The sequence below is a fragment of the Melanostigma gelatinosum genome (genome assembly GCF_949748355.1).
Source record: "Melanostigma gelatinosum genome assembly, chromosome: 6".
NCBI lineage: Eukaryota > Metazoa > Chordata > Actinopteri > Perciformes > Zoarcidae > Melanostigma > Melanostigma gelatinosum.
Window position 1 is genome coordinate 13,496,797 of NC_136639.1, and position 14,781 is coordinate 13,511,577.

At 44.2% G+C, this 14,781-nt stretch overlaps 1 protein-coding gene across 1 annotated transcript in view; it reads left to right on the plus strand.

Moving 5' to 3' along the window:
- The window catches only part of mctp1a (multiple C2 domains, transmembrane 1a), a gene marked incomplete at its 5' end in the record, with an annotated part of 113,626 nt that overhangs the window by 74,427 nt on the left and 24,418 nt on the right, over positions 1-14,781 (plus strand). Inside the window, one exon of the mRNA XM_079270164.1 lies at positions 7,121-7,237. Coding sequence (XP_079126290.1) covers positions 7,121-7,237 — 117 coding nt within the window. The remainder of the gene's footprint in view (positions 1-7,120; positions 7,238-14,781) is intronic.

The following is a 14,781-nucleotide window of genomic DNA, read 5'->3' on the forward strand; positions in this document are numbered from 1 at the left end:
TTTGTGTTAATTTAAAATCACACTTGGTACTGTGTATATACAGTGTCTGTTGTGACACTCATTTGCTGGGAATGTGGGACGAGTTGGTGTTGTAGATTAAACACTATTTAAAATGAGACCCTCAGACGTTGAAATACTTCGAAAATGCAGCTATAATCTATTGATGTGCGACAAGCTGTTTTTGCAGACAGTGGAAATGGCAGCTTCTTTCTTTCTTTGCCCGTCAGCCTCCTCTTCATCCTCTCTCTCTTGCTCTCTCTCTCTCCTTTTCCCTCTCCTCCTCCTGTCATCTGTGTCTGGTATTAAAAGGTGAAGTGTAATTGGACAGCAGAGCTATCGGTAAAAGACATTCTCCTGCAGGACGGTGAGTGGCTGTATGGAGTTCCCTACCCTAAAGATGACAGAGCAGGCATTTAATCCTGTCTGGTTTAGTGTCCTGACTTAAGTAGCTGCAGGACAGGTGGACCCGCCCCGCCCCAGCCCTTTACCATGAGGGCACTAAGTGTCTCCACAGCAGACATTAGACATTAGCAGCATTTGGCGGTCTGACACCAGCTTCATCTCTGCAGAGACTGCAAGTGTGTGTGTGTGTGTTTGTACAGCAGGTCACAGTGTCATCACAAGACATGGGTCAGAAGAGACATAATATTGATCAGTTAACATTTTCCCTCTGTGTGTGCAAGCACGCTCATGTCTGAGCCTGGCGTGTACGTTTTGAATTTTCTCTCATGTAAGGCTGAACTGGGCCTAAACCCCCCCCCCCCCCCCCCCTTATCTTTTAAAAAGAAATGAAAATGTCAGACAAAAAAAATGTCAAGGAAAACAAGGTCACCTCAGAATTGCCAATCTACATGCTGAATAGCGGTGGATGCGGCCTTGGGTAGCGCAGCCTCCGTGTCAACACACGCATGCCTCGTACAGCCCTTTTTGAAAAACGGTGTACAGCGCATCCGTTTCTGAGTAACGGTGCCAACTGTTCATATTCTCATTGTACTCTGTTCAATTCAGAGGATTCAGATGACGATAAAGAATGTATCTGGGCCAAGGACGTAGCATTTTGTAGTTTATAGAAAGTCTGAAATGTAGGTGTCATTGTGCCCCCCCCCCTCGCTCTTTTGGGAGTCTGTTATCATAGGAGTGTGCACTTAGCTAAAAGCATCAGAGTATTTAGGGCCTCTCTCTCTCTACACAGGTACTCCCTCCCTCCCCATCCATATCTTCATCCCTCTCTCATTTCTGCCTCACTTTGAGAGGCCTCTTAATCACTTCGCTCATCTCTTTAAGTGGGTTTTTATGGGGGGCCATCTGGCCAAGGTGGTGTGTTCATGAAGGTGTGCGGCTGTGTGTGATTATGGGCATGTGTGTCTGTTCACATGTGCACTTGTGTTTCTGTCTGGCTGTCTTTCTAAGACAGATGTTACACTTAACTTTCCAACGCGGCTGTACCTACGGAGGTGAAGTTGTGGGCAATTCAAACCCTAAACGTACAAATGTGGGCACTTCTTAACTGTTAAGTAGCCCTGGGGGGGGGGAAGTGTGTTCATATAGTTCTGGTATTTTGTGAATGCAATAGTGCATCAAAATGCAGTGGTCATACTGTGTCCCATCACAACATTCCCTACCTAACAACGCTCAACATTGTCTTCATGGTCTCTTACTCGGTCTTCTGCCCAATTCTGAAATGCCAGCCGCATGTACACATCGCCCATTCGTGCCAGCTGTGATTAGTGTGTTTTGTGTGCGTGTGAGAGAAAGAGAGACATCGCATAGTCTCACATGCAGCCTTTCTCTCTCTCTCACACCCACACTGCTGTCACCCACCCATCCCGACAGTGAATCAGCCACCGTGGCAGCTTTGCCTGAGGCGTTGGCACAATGGACAGGACTGGAGTTACCTCCTGTCCTGCATGATGGGTTGTGTGTGTGTGTGTGTGTATGTGTGTGTGTGGGTCGGTCTTGGTGTCTCCATCTCCTTGTCTCGGGGTTAAGCGACTGCTTCCTCTCTCCACACCTGCAAGCGGACTGCCTCTCCCTTCTCTCTGTCCATCCATCCCTGTTCCTCTTTATCGCTCCCTCCCCTTCTCTCCCAGAGAGTTGAGGCCATTGTGGGGCTGAGCGGTGTTGGGTTCTGTTCTCCCGCTGCTGCCAGCTCTCCCCACGGCCCTTGCAAGACAAGGCTGTTATTGCCCCAGGGACCGCAGGCCTCAGCAGCTCTTCCTCCAAACAAATTTGCTGTAACTTTATCTGCAATTGGGCTCTGAATTGGGAGCAAATAGAGGCAGCTTTGTGAAGCTCGGGGAAGGGCGAGGGCAGCGAGCTGGGGGTTGTTGGGGAGGCAGGGGAAATGATACTGGGCTCTTTTATGTCAGGCAAAGTAGAACTCTTATCAGGAAGAGAGCCCAGACAAGGGAGCTACTTCTAGAGGAAACTGGAGCACCTATCACCTGCTTTGCATTTAGATAAAAATTCACCCTGCTGAAATAAAAAAAGGGGGAAAAAAGCAAAGACAGGTGCAGAAGCAACTATTGGAGTGTGTGTGTTTGCGCATGCCTGGCTGGCAGTTTGATACACATACACCCACACACAGTGCAGAGACGCCATAGCAGTCAGTGGTACACACCACTCCAGGTCTCTTTAAATTGCTCCTTTGACTCCTCTTCAAAGAACCTGTCTAACTTTGAAAAGTTTTAAAGTCGGTAGTTCGTCTTTGCCCACAGCAAGGGACAGCTTTGAAAGATATACTTTTACATTTTACTGCTCTCCTGATTTGCAAAAATGAATGATAGTTGAAATATAGTGGCATGACTAACAGAGAATACCAAGTCAGAGTTTAATCACCAGAGATAAAGACTCGACAGACGGTGCGTGAGGCCTTTTGTTGCGACGTCAGGGACTCGGCATCCTTTCTTCTCATAGGTACCCGTGTGCAGTTTCATTTCTGGAGCCATAAAATGGTGGATGCTTTGTTTTAATTTTTTCATGTTATTACAAAATGATTGGCTTTGACACATTAGGCTCAGTCATTCAGTCTGCTTTTTTTATCGGATGAACAGCAGTGATTGTGCTGCAGATCTATGTTCTGCAGGGGTGCAGCAGGGGGCAGTCTAGCACCACTGAACGATGGGTCGGTCCGTTCACAAACAGGACACGGACTCCCTCCCGCTCTCTCGTTCCCTCGAACTTAACAGGACTTCTAGTTGCTATCTGGCAACACTTAGTGCCAGCACTGAAATTGATGTAAGAGAGATAAAGGGGAGCTCTGAAATCCAAACTTCAGTTTCACTCCACTGAGACAGAGCAGGGGGAAAGTTAGCCTGGTGTGTGGTTAATGTAAGCCAAAGTACTGAATATTACCCTCCCACAGTGCCGCGGCTCAGAGCCGTGAGGACGCGGGCTGTGTTTTCCAACAAATAATGCAAGATACAACTCTCAACCCGCCGCAATGAGTGCTTGAATAAATCATTTCGACTTCTCTGTTTTGTTAACATTTTTAATATATCCTCACGTGTTCAGGGGATTTCTTAATATTAAGAGAAAGCAGCAAAGATAATAACCATGCTCAAATTCAACTACAGAGACTTGTCGGAATAAATTAGTGCGCTGCTTCTGTGTGTTGGTATTTTAGCCAAAATATTACACATTTACTGCCGTTGTTTTACTTTGTGCAACTTTCTGATTGTCTATTTTAATTTTGCATCTCATTTGAAATTCAGCTTGTGCTTAGATGTGAAGTTTGCCCAGTTGAAATGCAGCCTTAAAATATATCTGAAATGGTTTGCAGGTTTGTCAGTGGAAAATATTGTTTTATGACAGTTAAATAGTTCTGTTCTTAGAAAGTCCAGTGCATTTCACCAAAGACTTGTTAAAGCACAAATCATTTAAAAAGAAATGATGATCGATTTTTATGACAAAATAGATTTGCTTTTTTAAAGGGTAAATTGCGGCAAGTGGTTTTTGTGTCAACATCAAATGTCTGTTATGGAAAAGAACTAAACTGACTTTTAAATGGATATTTATCCCCACTGTTCTTTAGTCGTTCAGATAATTACAGCTAGTATTTAATACAGTGGTAGTATGAGAAGGAAAAATATGGAAAGATTTTGTTTCAGTAGCAAATTGAATTTATACTTATTTACATGCTCTCAAAAATACATTAGAGTTTGCATAATTTGAATAATATAGAAGTACATATACAGAGAAAGATACCACACTGTTTATATTAACATGTTTACATTACCACACAGGTAAGGATTCAGCAGTATAAAGCAGGAGTGGGGCACGGTGCATGTTCAGATACCGTGATCCATCACCGACCACGACATAATGCGTCTCTGACCACACAGTCATCTACAAATTGTTCCCATAGACTACGTCTGGAGCTTCATTTAGCATCCCCCCCCCTCCCCCCCTCTATTTGTCCTTCGATCCACCACGTTTTTATCGTTGTTTCCCCCCCCCCCATGTTTCTCTCTGGTCGCTGACATCCACAGCAGGCTCCTTCCCACTCCCTCTTCCCCAGGCGAAGAGCTTGCTGTCTGGTGTAGCAAGCAATGGGGGGTGGTGGCTGTGATCGCCTAGTCCTGGTGGAAAGGTCCAGGCACTACAGGGCCCCTATCACCCAGCCGGGGGGCACGGAGACGGGGCAGGGCTGGCCACTGCTGAGCCTGGGTGTCCGGTTCCTCTAGCTGCCAGTCAAAACTTCGCCTTCAGCTACTATAACCAAATGCAGGAGGAATGAAGGGGGACGGCAGGTTAAACAACCTCAGGCAACCGGAGAAGAAAGCAATATATTTTTAAAACATAAAAGAGGGTATTGTGGTTTCATACAAACATCAGGACAGAGAGGAGTAATTCATTAGTTGTGTGATAACGATACAATGAGCGATTAGAGAAGCAGGCACTCAAAATATTTAGCGTAGAATATATGCCTGCTGTACCGTATATTTATAGCAGGAGCACGGTGTGCATCTGCGGGAAGATGTTTGTAAGTGTGCAGGTATTTATAGCGTCTACCAGAAGAGGTTTAAGACAAATGAGCTCCTTTGTTTGCTTGACTGAAGACGTTCAGTTGTTTGCTCCTCTTTTGCACTTTGTTTAGATCCAGATTATTCCAGTGTTTATCAGCATTACAGATTTGTAAATTCTACTAATTTGTAGGAATATGGATAATTTTAGAGAAAAAATATGTATATATATGTGAGCATGTGTTTTGTCTGTATGCACGTTTCAGTTGTTACACAGTCCTAACAGCTTTTTCTTCTATATGAAGGGAAATGGTTGTTTTGCTTATTAGTATACAAATATGAATTATTGAATAGTTTCTTGCCAATTCTCCTACACAGTTGTATCAGAGAGACTCTTTGTATGTGAGAAAGTGAAGTTGAGCCTGAGAGAGAGACGGAGAAAGATTTCAATCCTTTCGGGACATTTTGGTTGTTGCACCAAGGCCGTTCAGGTTTATTTGAAAAATACATTTAGCTGTGAGCATTATGCAAATGTGCTGGACATTTCCAATGTTTAATTTATGTCTGTTTTTGCTTTTGTATACACTGTTGGTTCGTTTTACATTAAGTCATAGTTCTATTCAAAAGTTTGAATATGAGCCTTTCAAACTTTATGTGGAAAAGTTGAGAAAATGTTTAATTGTGCGATTGTGAAGTTGTTTTCATTGCTATTCAGATGAATTTGTGTTTGTGAGAAAGGAAATTGAAACGCAGACCGCACAGCGTGTGTGTCTGCAGTTTAGAGTCCGACTAGCTCTACTACAGTAACAGCAGAACTGCATACACACTCTTGAGGGGCTGTTGAACCTCATATTCACATTAACCTTGGACTGTAAACACAATGAAGAGGGCTTGTTTTTCATTCTCCCCTCTCTCTCTCCCTCTGTCTATCCCCCCCCCCCACACACACACACAGAAATAAAACAATTTGATTGTTAACAAGTTTTCTTTTGCTTGTTGAGCAAACAGGATAGATCATAATTGGTACACAGACTAATAAATCAGCTGTATATCAGAAGTACTTTCAATTTCACCTCTTAAAAGTGTCCCATCAGAAGTGACTGTTACATGGATCCATTTTCATACAGAGAGGAATTTAAATCTTCTTTGCTCATATTTAAAGTAATGGATTCCTGGTACTTGAATGTGATAAAGATGTTTTGCTAGAAAGGTATTAGGCATGGTTTGCATTTCTCAGCATTTGTTATAATTGCTGCTGGAGTCTTACCAATCACGAAACGTCTCTGTACACTTGTAAATTAAATTATTGGAAAATAAAATGTTTTTTGTTCCATTTTTCCAGGTTATTTTGTGGGAATAAAATCGATTTCTTCCAGCTTAACTTTCTGAAACCGACACAATTAACACAATGCCGTCATAAAATATCAAGCTTCCATCATTAGCAATTTCACTTTCCCACATATATCTGGTCCCAAGCAGCAATAATCTGTTGTCAGAGGTTAAGGAGCGCTGCCAAAACCAAAATGCAAGGTTTTAGGAAAGGTTCATTTTCCGATGGTACTTTTCTTGTTTGGTGATGAGAGGGGAGGTGTAGAGGTTGTGGATTTGGCAGATGGGTGCAGAGAAGGTTAGAGATGGGGCATAGGAGTCTTTTGGGGTAGAGGAGAGGGTATTGGGGCTTGGAGTGACAGGGTTAGGGACTGGGGGTGTGGGGTGTGTGAGGTCAGATACTGCAGTTTGGGATTGAGTGTGGAAGGGTCAGCTTTGACGTGCTGCGGCTGAAAACGGTACATGACCTCAGCCTCTGGGATGATTGGCATGGAGGAAAGAGGCTCTGACGGCTCGTACTCATCATCCTCCTCAGCTGGAGGCCCAGAATGCTTTGAGGGTCAGGGCGGTGAACCTAGGCTTACCGACACCAGGCATGTACCTTTTGTTGAAGCCCAGTCTTATTTTTACGCCTTGTGCCATGGTGGTTATGATTCTGCATATGAATGCGCTTGAATGCGTCGTTTCCAATCGCACATATGGTCGGCGTACGTTCTCAGGAGTTTGCCTCATGGGGGTCAATATGGGGTCTTGAATGTATTCCATCCGTAGCCCACACTGTTCTCACTTTTTTGTTCTCACGGTTTTGTCTTTTTCCCTCTCTTCAGCTTTTTGTCATCGTTGTTTGGAACTTTGAACTCTACATGATTCCCCTGGCTTTGCTTCTGCCTTTGGTCTGGAACTACATCCTCATTGCATCGGGGAAGGACACCAGGCAAGATGTGGTGAGCAACCCGACGGCTTCTTGATATCCCTCCGCCTTTCTTTCATTTCACTGTAAACGCCGCTTTTCACACACAATGCCTGGTTTAAAACTCGGACACCATTGTTTATATATAGCCATTACGCTCTTTTTATTTACAACATTAATCACATGTCCATGCATTCCATTGCTTTGGTGCAAGACCTGATACACGTGTGCTTTTAAAGATGTGACAGGCGATTATGATCAGTATACAGGTGAGTGAGAAAGCATCAAGATGAGCATAATATACATTTTAAATGTATCTTTTGATTGCACAAACTTTGGGCAAAATTAGAATTTAATGCAATAAAATCGACGGTGAATTTTTTTAAAGATTAAAAAAAGCTCCATCTGCCCCTTGAGCAGCTGCATTCTCGGTACAGTCTCGCATTTCTCACTTTGCCTTCTTTGAGGAAAAGGGAGAAATAATAGGCTGTCACCTTGAGCTACGTTACGCCACTTACCAGGTAGTATATTTATTTAATTCATTTATTTTTTTATCTCTTATACCAATTAAATGATGTCAAAGCAATGTCATGGAGAAACACATGTTTTAATCATGGCCAGGCACATTTGGGAGAGTAGAGTGAAAACAAGCGAGAGAGAGCTGGACTATGGAGTGAGCGTGAACAATGAAGTGATTAATTTTAATAAGTTCCTTTTTCTAAGACTCAGTTGGAAATACCCAGTTAACACCAGACCTCAGATATTCTTGCAGTATCTTCCCCACTATATGTGTATATTTGTCTCTTCATAAGGATTCTTTGGGTTAGATTGGATTTGGAAGAGATATTCAGTCATTATGATGAACTAAATCTCATTGCTCTGTCATTGTAATATTACACAAAAAAATGGAATTAGATGTGAACTGCACATAACTTACAACCCAGATGTATTCGCTAAGTCTCTAGAGTTAAGCTTCTCTATTTATAAGCCTCTGTTTCCATATTTGTTAATTTTAGAGTTTAAGTTGACAATAAAATCAGCAAAATACAACCTTATGAGACCGAAACGAGCCGCCTCTTACTTAATGATAACCTGGTCATTATACCGTAGTTTGTGGTACATACTGGAATTTGAACTGGATATAGTCAGTTAAGTGACACATTTCAGGATTTCTATTGCAAGTAGGTTTTTAGACAAAATATATCCTTTTCCAAACTTGTGAATGACACAGACATGAGATATCGTTCTTCACCTGTAGATGGCGACATTGCTTGACAAAAAGAAATCGCACCTCTTAAGACTAAACCCAGCATGATGATTTGTCCCCCCACCTGCTGCTTGTATTTATCCAGACCTAATGATATTCTTTTCCCATGCACTTCCTAATTAAAATGAGGCAACAAAGGTTACATATTCTTGTAATGTGCCACTCACTTCACATATAAGTATGTACATGTTACTCCCACTTCATCCAGAATTGCTTTTTTTCTCCTCCCTTGAAAGGGACTATTGTGTCTCAAGTACCTCAGGAATTGGTTGGAACATTTAGACATGTTGATAGTGTTGATACTCGTATAAGGGCCTTTTTAAAACGGCAATGCTGTTCGGCTCAGCTCTACGAAGTTGCCCTGTGCTCAGACGGGAGAAAATATGGACGGTGATTACTGTGCTGACATAGGATCTTTAATGTCTAATACTGTCTTAGTAGCATCACACCACTGTACTTTTGATTGACATGTACTTCTCCACACTTCCGAGCTGAAGGGCATTTTTTCCTCTGAAGGTTGCTTTAACATCCTCGTCTTCATCGTGCGGTTTGAGGATGTTTGGTTGAATTCAAAGGAATGATCTGCTCGGGCCATTGGGCTGAACAGAACACAAAGGCCAGGCTTATGTTTCAGCATATTTAAGAGCACTCCTGCAAAGTTTCATATCTGACCTTCTTTCAGTTAAATGTCTCTTATGTTTCTTACATGAGCACAATCTGCAGGTGAGTGTGTTGTGTACTTCTTACAGTTGGACAGCCTTGCTGTGTGTGGAGTGGAGGGTCAGAGCTGCTAGTGGAGAGTATGTAGAGAAGTTTGTTCGGGCTGGTGGTGAGATAGTCAGAGGGAAATACGCAGTGCAAGAGAACCGGATAGCAGTGTATGTAGTATAAGTGAATGTGCAGCTGTGTGCACGATGCCGCAATACTGAATATTTTGTGTCATTATGGTGGTGTTCTGCTGCCTGTTGTAGGATGACATGTTTACTTTTATTCCAAGGTTATGAATCGGGCACAACCAAAGTGTAGAAACGCAGCTGCATCGGTGTGTCACTCCAGGTGTGTGTTTGCAGTGTGTGTGTGTGTGTGTGTGTGTGTGTGTGTGGGAAAATGCACTGTGTGCACATAGAGATAAAAGTTCTGTGTCTGTGTGAAAAACGTGTGCATGTATGGCCATCTACTGTGTGTATGCTTGCATATACATGAGTGTGTGCAGATAATCTTTAATTGTCAAAGATCAGCACCATTGATGCTCCTTTTCTTGCCGCTGTGACGGTTGTGCTGAACAGTACAGAGCAGCACGGGCGACACAAAGAATATTCTCTGACTGTCATCGTCTTGCCGTTGCAGTCTCACTGCCTCAGGATTGGTGAATGCGATGAACCCTCTCTCCTTGCTCCGGTATTATCTTTCTGCCTCTCTCAGTTGTGATATTACTATCTTAAGTCAAATTTGAACACGTGTAAAGTAACCTGCGATTGGTGTAAGCATTCATTATTTTAAGACATTTGTTTGCAAATGCTGCACACTCACACTCACACACACACTCACATACACTCACATTCAGATGCAAGTATCCCCCGAGTCCTGTCCCTGTTTGTTTTCAGAGATTCCCAATCTGCGTCAGTGCAGGGGGGGGAAGTGGGTACAGAGAGTGCATGAAGTATCTGCGTTCTTCGCTTCCTCTCCCGGTCCCCTGGATTTCTCTTCCGAGTCTTTATCAAGCTGAAGTCATGGACGACTCACTGTTTCCCTCTCGCTCTTGGCAGAGAACAGAGAAGAATAGAAAAGAAAACAAGGGGAAAAGGCTTTCTAATTACTTTAAACAACAGACCAAATTAAAGCATTGTGCTGAGCCGAGCAAGGGTCAGCATCCGGAGCGCTGCGGTTTTCCAGCAGTCTGGGGTGAGGGTAATGCCAAAGGAATCTCTGCTGACCTCACTCTGAAGGGTGAGAGAGAGAGAGAGAAGGCTGGGGGGGGTGCAGCAAAAACAGTATACGCTTGAGTACAGACTTCCTAATGAACTGAGGGGCCTTGCTTCATCTGATGGGTTCAATGTGAGGACCCTTCTCTGATTTTTACACCGCAACCACAGTCCATAGCCCCGTCTGCAGCAAATACACAAACAGTGTTCTCTACGCGCTGTAATATTCACCACTCGGGGTCACTGAGTGCTCTGTGGTTACATGCTGCTTTGCAAACAGATCTTGGATCAGCGCTCCTTACCCTCGCCCCAACCTTGACCAGTAACTGCTAAGCAGTCGGAGCATCCTCAGAACAGCGATTTAAAGGAGGCGATGCGCCAGCAAGGTCACCGACCTCCTCTCACATCATGTAGCACTCTGACCTGTGACCACTGACTCTTCAACGCTGTTGGCTGACCTGTGTCTCATGCTGTAACATGCTCACTGAAGCAAACAAACAAAGGAGAGGAACCTTCTATGCTTTCGAATATATGTGGAGTATGATAATGCTCTGGCATCCAAACCATGCAGGAAGGTCCTTTCCATCTTTCTGCATTTGTACGGAGTCCCCTCTTGTTGGGAGGCGGAGGAGCACTTTAATGACATGACCCCCCCCCCCCCCCCCCCCTCCATCTCTGTCTTGTTTTGAAACCTGGAACATTTTGCGGCTTCGATCCATCCCAAGCCTGTTGCAAAGGACGCTGCCAGTAGGCTGGGCTCGGTCAGCCAGAGGACAGGCAGCTCTGCAGGAAGAAAAAAAAGCTTCAAGGTGTGTGTGGATGAATGTGTCGTTTTTCATGAGTGTATATGATGCGCGCTGAAATTAAGGAGCAGAGACTCATCCCAATAGGAATCCTCCCTCGGTGTTCTGTTGGCCCAGAAAGGTCCTCAGCAGATGTTATGAAGGTGTTTGCTGCAGTAGAGCGCACATACGGAACATGGTGATGTCTCTCTCTACCGCGGGTTGATGGGCAATTAGGCCTTGTCACACTGGAGGACCATCATCTTTATCCCATGCTTCAGACCATTATATGGATTCACCAACCCATTACAGAAGAGAAGAAGAGAAGACCTTAATGGCCTGAAGATACTTCACACTTGCAGACATGGCTCCATGTGCGAGATCGAGCGGACAACTTTCAACCCGCTCTACATCCCGGTAGCATTTCCAGAAAAACAAGCAGATTAATCTCTCCAATAGAACTTTATTTAGAGGAAAATAATGACTGAGTTTTCTACAAATATTATTTTGTATTTGTTCGAATCCAAGTAGTTCTACTTGATGTAGTTTTATATTTACCTTCCTGACTGAAGCACTCAGTGTCTGCAGTATATTGTTCATTAAAATAAAAATGAATCTGGTTTATTTCCAAGACGGTAACAATGTCTGCTTTTATTGTCACATGGTATCATTTCTAGAACAATACTTCATTGCCATTTTTATCTATTCTATTTTCGCCCTGATTTTGCGTATTAAAAACATTCTGTGCCTTGACATCTGCCCTCATTAAGAGCCACACACAACACAGGTAGAGAGGAGTAGATATTAGGAAAGCTGGAAGGAAAAGAGGAAACGCTGCCTATTATACTCCTCCAAAAAGTAACACCTCCACTTTTTCCCTAAAAAACCACAACTCTGGAAAGAAGAGGAGATGGAGTGGGAGCAGGAGACAGAAAAAGACAACGGCATTCAGAGAGACTGAGCGACAGAGAGACGGAGGCAGAGGAAAACAGCGGTGGATGGCAGGCACTCCTCAGTGCGGAGTCAGACATGGCAGTTGGTGACAGGTGACAAAATCAAAAGGTCATGTCACTTTTAACTGGGAGCGCCTGTGCCCCACTGATTTCCCCCGTGCCACCCCGGCATCACCGCACTCGTCTCTGCTCCTCTTGCTGCCTCTCTGTCTCTGCTAAACTGGCAGATAGGATGGCAGGCTGGCAGGCAGAAAGACAGGCGACGGGCATAGTTTGAAGCGGGACGGGAGCATCGGGAGCATCAGGAATGCCACTGCAGAATCCTCCCAGCCTCCCTTTTCATCATGTTGTCGCTCTTTCGCTTCCTTTCCCTCCATTTGTCTAACTCCCTTCATCACACTGAACCTTTGTAACTGTCTGTGCTCTTTGCTAACAACGTCAGCAGCTCAGGGTGTCTGCCTCAGTGCTCGTTGTTGTTGTTTTTGTGTATACAGTACACCCGCTGTAGCTGTTTGGGAGTTTTTCAGTTTAAACCTTGAGCTTAAGCCTACAGATGTGAGTGTTTGTGTGGAATAGATTGCGCATCAAGTATGTACCAGCTCTAGCCCTCTTTTCCACAAGTGAGTATACGAAACAATAAGACAAGACGGCATCATCCGTCTGAGAAGGACAAACATCTTATCACTGTGTTTACTCACTATCTCAACAACGCTTGTGGATCATGTAAAATTGTGCTTTCCTCTTGATAGCTGCTGAATGCCTGACGAAACACACGTGAGGATTTGTCAGCAAATAAGCAATGAGACACATGCATTGTGTTAGCCATGCTTACGTTACTATCCCGAAACTCAATCTTCTCCAACGCTCACAGATTTGGTGTTGCTTTCGTGAATATGGAGCCAGCCTTCCCACGCCCACCCCCAGCCTCCAGCTCCGGTAGCGCCCCGGCCTCACCCCTCTCTGGCGCCCTGCTGGGTGAGCTCTGGCTGGGGCAGTGCAGATGGAAGGGCCCCCCTCTGAGGGCCACGGCTCTGACAGCTTGTGAAGGGCCCGCGTGGGTCAGCCAGACCCAGCCAACAGCCCTTATCAGACGCACAGCCCTCCCCCAGTCTGCAGAAACTGTGGTGTAGGCAATATGCACGCACACGCACTCATGGACAGTGCATACCAAGTAGGGCCTTGAGATCCCCCAGTCGGCCAAACCTCAGCAGCTGGAGAGGTTAAAACCCCCTCACGTATCAAAGAGGAAGAGCAGCAGGAGGGTGGAAGGAGGAAGGGATAGAGGAATGGGAGAAAAAAGGAGGAGAAAATATATCTGCATGTTCGCTCAGATGTCTGCCTCGGCGTCAATTCCCACTGCGGCTGTTATTGGGAAGGTTAGGAGGGGAGATGGTGGAACTCAGCCTAGCCAGGGAGAGGGAGGGAGAGAGAGGGAGAGAGGGGGAGAGGGAGATGAGTTTAGAGGCATTTCAGGGGTGAAAATGATGTGTACTACTTCAGGCAGTAGATTTTTACTTTCCCACTGTGGGGTGGGAGTGTCTGTGTGCGTACACATGTTCCATTGATCCAGACAGGTTCTGTGTCTTTAACTTCCATGAAAGTAGCATCTATCGATGTAAAGTAGAGATTTGTTTTGTTCCCGACATGTCAAGTTAGGTTTAAACCCTCCAAGTATCTTACAGTGTAGTTATACACATATGGATAAGTATATCGTGTTGATTAGCTCGTTTGCATTTTTTTAATATTTGTACTTGAAGCTTGGAATATATTTTCCATTCTAAACTAGGTTTATCCTTTCCTGTAGCCTCAGTTTAACACTTGTTTTGTCTCTATTCACGTCGTATTACCTGGATAAGCTACACACTTCTAATCCTCCTACATCAAAGTCAGAGTTTAGATTCAGCTAGCCCTATGCACTTCATCTAGAGCAGAGCAACAGTAAGGCTGCATGTCAATTAGTGCGAACATGAAGATGCAAAACAGTAACAGTTCCAGCTTTGAAGCTGTCAAATCACCAAATAGAGTAGAACAATAGCCATACAAGGATACTCTGAAGAATACATCAAAACAAGAGGATACTACACCACCTCTGATGTTTGGACTGGTATGTCATTCAAAATGAAGTCACTGACAGTCAAAACCTCTACACACAGAGTAAATGGCATTCTTGTCAGAGCAAAAACATATAATGCACAATCCTTTTTCCAGTTAATTTTAATGGACAGCAGTTCATTCCTTACAGACGATATATTTGCCTTGATTGGAAGTACAGTTGGAGGTAAATTGGAGTGATGTAGCAGAGCTTAGCATCGGAACCAAAGCAATTTCTGCTTCATTTTTGCAAATCAGCTTTTTAGGTATAAACCACCAAGGCCAAACCGATGTATTCATACTTTCATAGCCATTTGAACTCTCAATGTCATTGCACTCCGTTATATTCTTTGTGTGTATTTTACATTATCACCATCTTTGTATGTATTTATGGGGCACAGAGTAATCTGGAAGAGTAGCCTGCATCATCCCTGTGTCATTTGAATAGGTCTGAATATGTTAATCCCCCACCGTAGTAGATATTGAATTGACTGGAGCAGCTCTGCGGGCAACGTGAGCTCTACGCGATCCTGTCGACAGCAAGGCTTTGATGCCGCCGTGCT